At 52.8% G+C, this 1696-nt stretch overlaps 1 protein-coding gene across 1 annotated transcript in view; it reads left to right on the top strand.

Moving 5' to 3' along the window:
• Nucleotides 1–1441, top strand: part of MYCFIDRAFT_187795 (uncharacterized protein) — a gene marked incomplete at both ends in the record, with an annotated part of 4861 nt that extends 3420 nt beyond the window's left edge. Inside the window, 2 exons of the mRNA XM_007927339.1 lie at nt 50–1195; nt 1259–1441. Of these exons, the coding sequence (XP_007925530.1) occupies nt 50–1195; nt 1259–1441 (1329 nt within the window). The remainder of the gene's footprint in view (nt 1–49; nt 1196–1258) is intronic.
• Between the last annotated feature and the right edge of the window lie 255 nt (nt 1442–1696).

Here is a 1696-nt window from a genome sequence, read left to right as displayed (position 1 = left end):
CACCTCGTGCTTTCAGGTCTCTTCCTACCTATACTCTTGCAACGTTCAGGACCCAGGCCTGCACCTGCACACCGAATTCGTCGACTTCGATGGCGATGAGTTCGGCACACGTACTGGTGTCCAGAAGATCATGCCTTTCCCTGGTGCAGAGCCGATTGGCGAGCTTGAAGCTTATCCTTTCGAGTTTCATGCAAATCATGCTGCGGCCAAGAAGTCACTCATTGAGCGTGGCAGGCGTTTCGAAAAGCTCGCTGGCATGCACTTCCATCACTACAGCGGTATTGCCCTTGAATACACTCCATGTGGCATCTCTCGCTTCAATACGGATGGTCGAGTTGTTGTAGACACCAAGACTTGGCACCGCCTCAACGGCAACCGAGCTTTCACCGTCAACAAATTTAAGTCCAGGGAAGACAGGCGTCGTAAGCGTCCTCACGTACCGAGAATCCATCGCTACGATGACGATGACGATGACGATTACGAAGAGGAGGACACTGAGCTGCTGCCTACCGACAAGCTCGATCTCGACCCTCTGACCGACGACCAGTGCCTACTGGCAAGCGCCACTGTGCGAGGCTTCTCCTTCACCGAGAAGAGGTGGTTCGAGTTCTTTGTAGACAAGCTGTCGCCACCTGGCTGGAACCCAAACTGCTTCGACCAGCTTGTACTTCCCGCTGCACAGAAAGACCTTGTCCAGGCCCTAGTCGCCAATCACGTCCAGCAGAGAAGCGACTTCGACGACATCGTCAAGGGCAAAGGCCGTGGTCTCATCATGGTCCTCCACGGCCCACCAGGCGTGGGAAAGACCCTCACAGCCGAGACGGTCGCCGAATTCGTCCAACGTCCCCTCTACATGGTATCTTCGGGCGACCTAGGCACGAACTCCGAAGCCCTCGACGACCGTCTCACCCGCATCCTCGACATGGCCTCAACCTGGAAAGCCGTCCTCCTAATCGACGAAGCCGACGTCTTCCTCGAACGCCGCTCCCTCCACGACATGGAGCGCAACTCCCTCGTCTCCATCTTCCTCCGTGTCCTGGAATACTACGAAGGTATCCTCTTCCTCACCTCCAACCGCGTCAACACTTTCGACGACGCGTTCAAATCTCGCATCCACGTGCCCCTGAAGTATAATGACCTCACTCTCGAATCTCGCACTAAGATTTGGAAACATTTCCTCCGGAATGATTCCGGTGTTGGGGGGATTGAAGAGGAAGGTTTCGCGGCTCTGGCCGAGGCTGATCTCAATGGTCGGCAGATCAAGAATGTTATTCGGACGGCGAAGAGTCTGGCGCAGTTTCGTGGGGAGAAGTTGGATCGGGCGAAGTTGGAGCAGGTGATTGCAATTCAGATGGAGTTTGAGGAGGATTTGAATTTTGGGGGAGGGGAGCAGGCACGGAATGGGAAGGGGGTGATTAATGGGCTTACGAATGGTCATTAAGGGTATTGAACGAGATGAACGAATGTTTTCTAGTAGTAACTCAGCATTGATTGGATCATGGCGTTTTGGGATACAAGTTCTTGGTCTCTAGCTAGTACCAATTGAGAGCCTTCAATGAAGATAGCGCCGACAGATCATGAGTATAAATGAATAAGACCAATCAAAGAGAGGACTCGAAACTACCTACATACTTACTACATACAGGAGGCATGGCAATCAGTTGGTAGTCATGTTATCTTTGCAGTCCATTACAGG

This window comes from Pseudocercospora fijiensis (genome assembly GCF_000340215.1).
Source record: "Pseudocercospora fijiensis CIRAD86 unplaced genomic scaffold MYCFIscaffold_3, whole genome shotgun sequence".
Lineage (NCBI taxonomy): Eukaryota > Fungi > Ascomycota > Dothideomycetes > Mycosphaerellales > Mycosphaerellaceae > Pseudocercospora > Pseudocercospora fijiensis.
The sequence above is the reverse complement of the archived record's forward strand: the minus strand, read 5'-3'. Positions and strand labels throughout refer to the sequence as shown.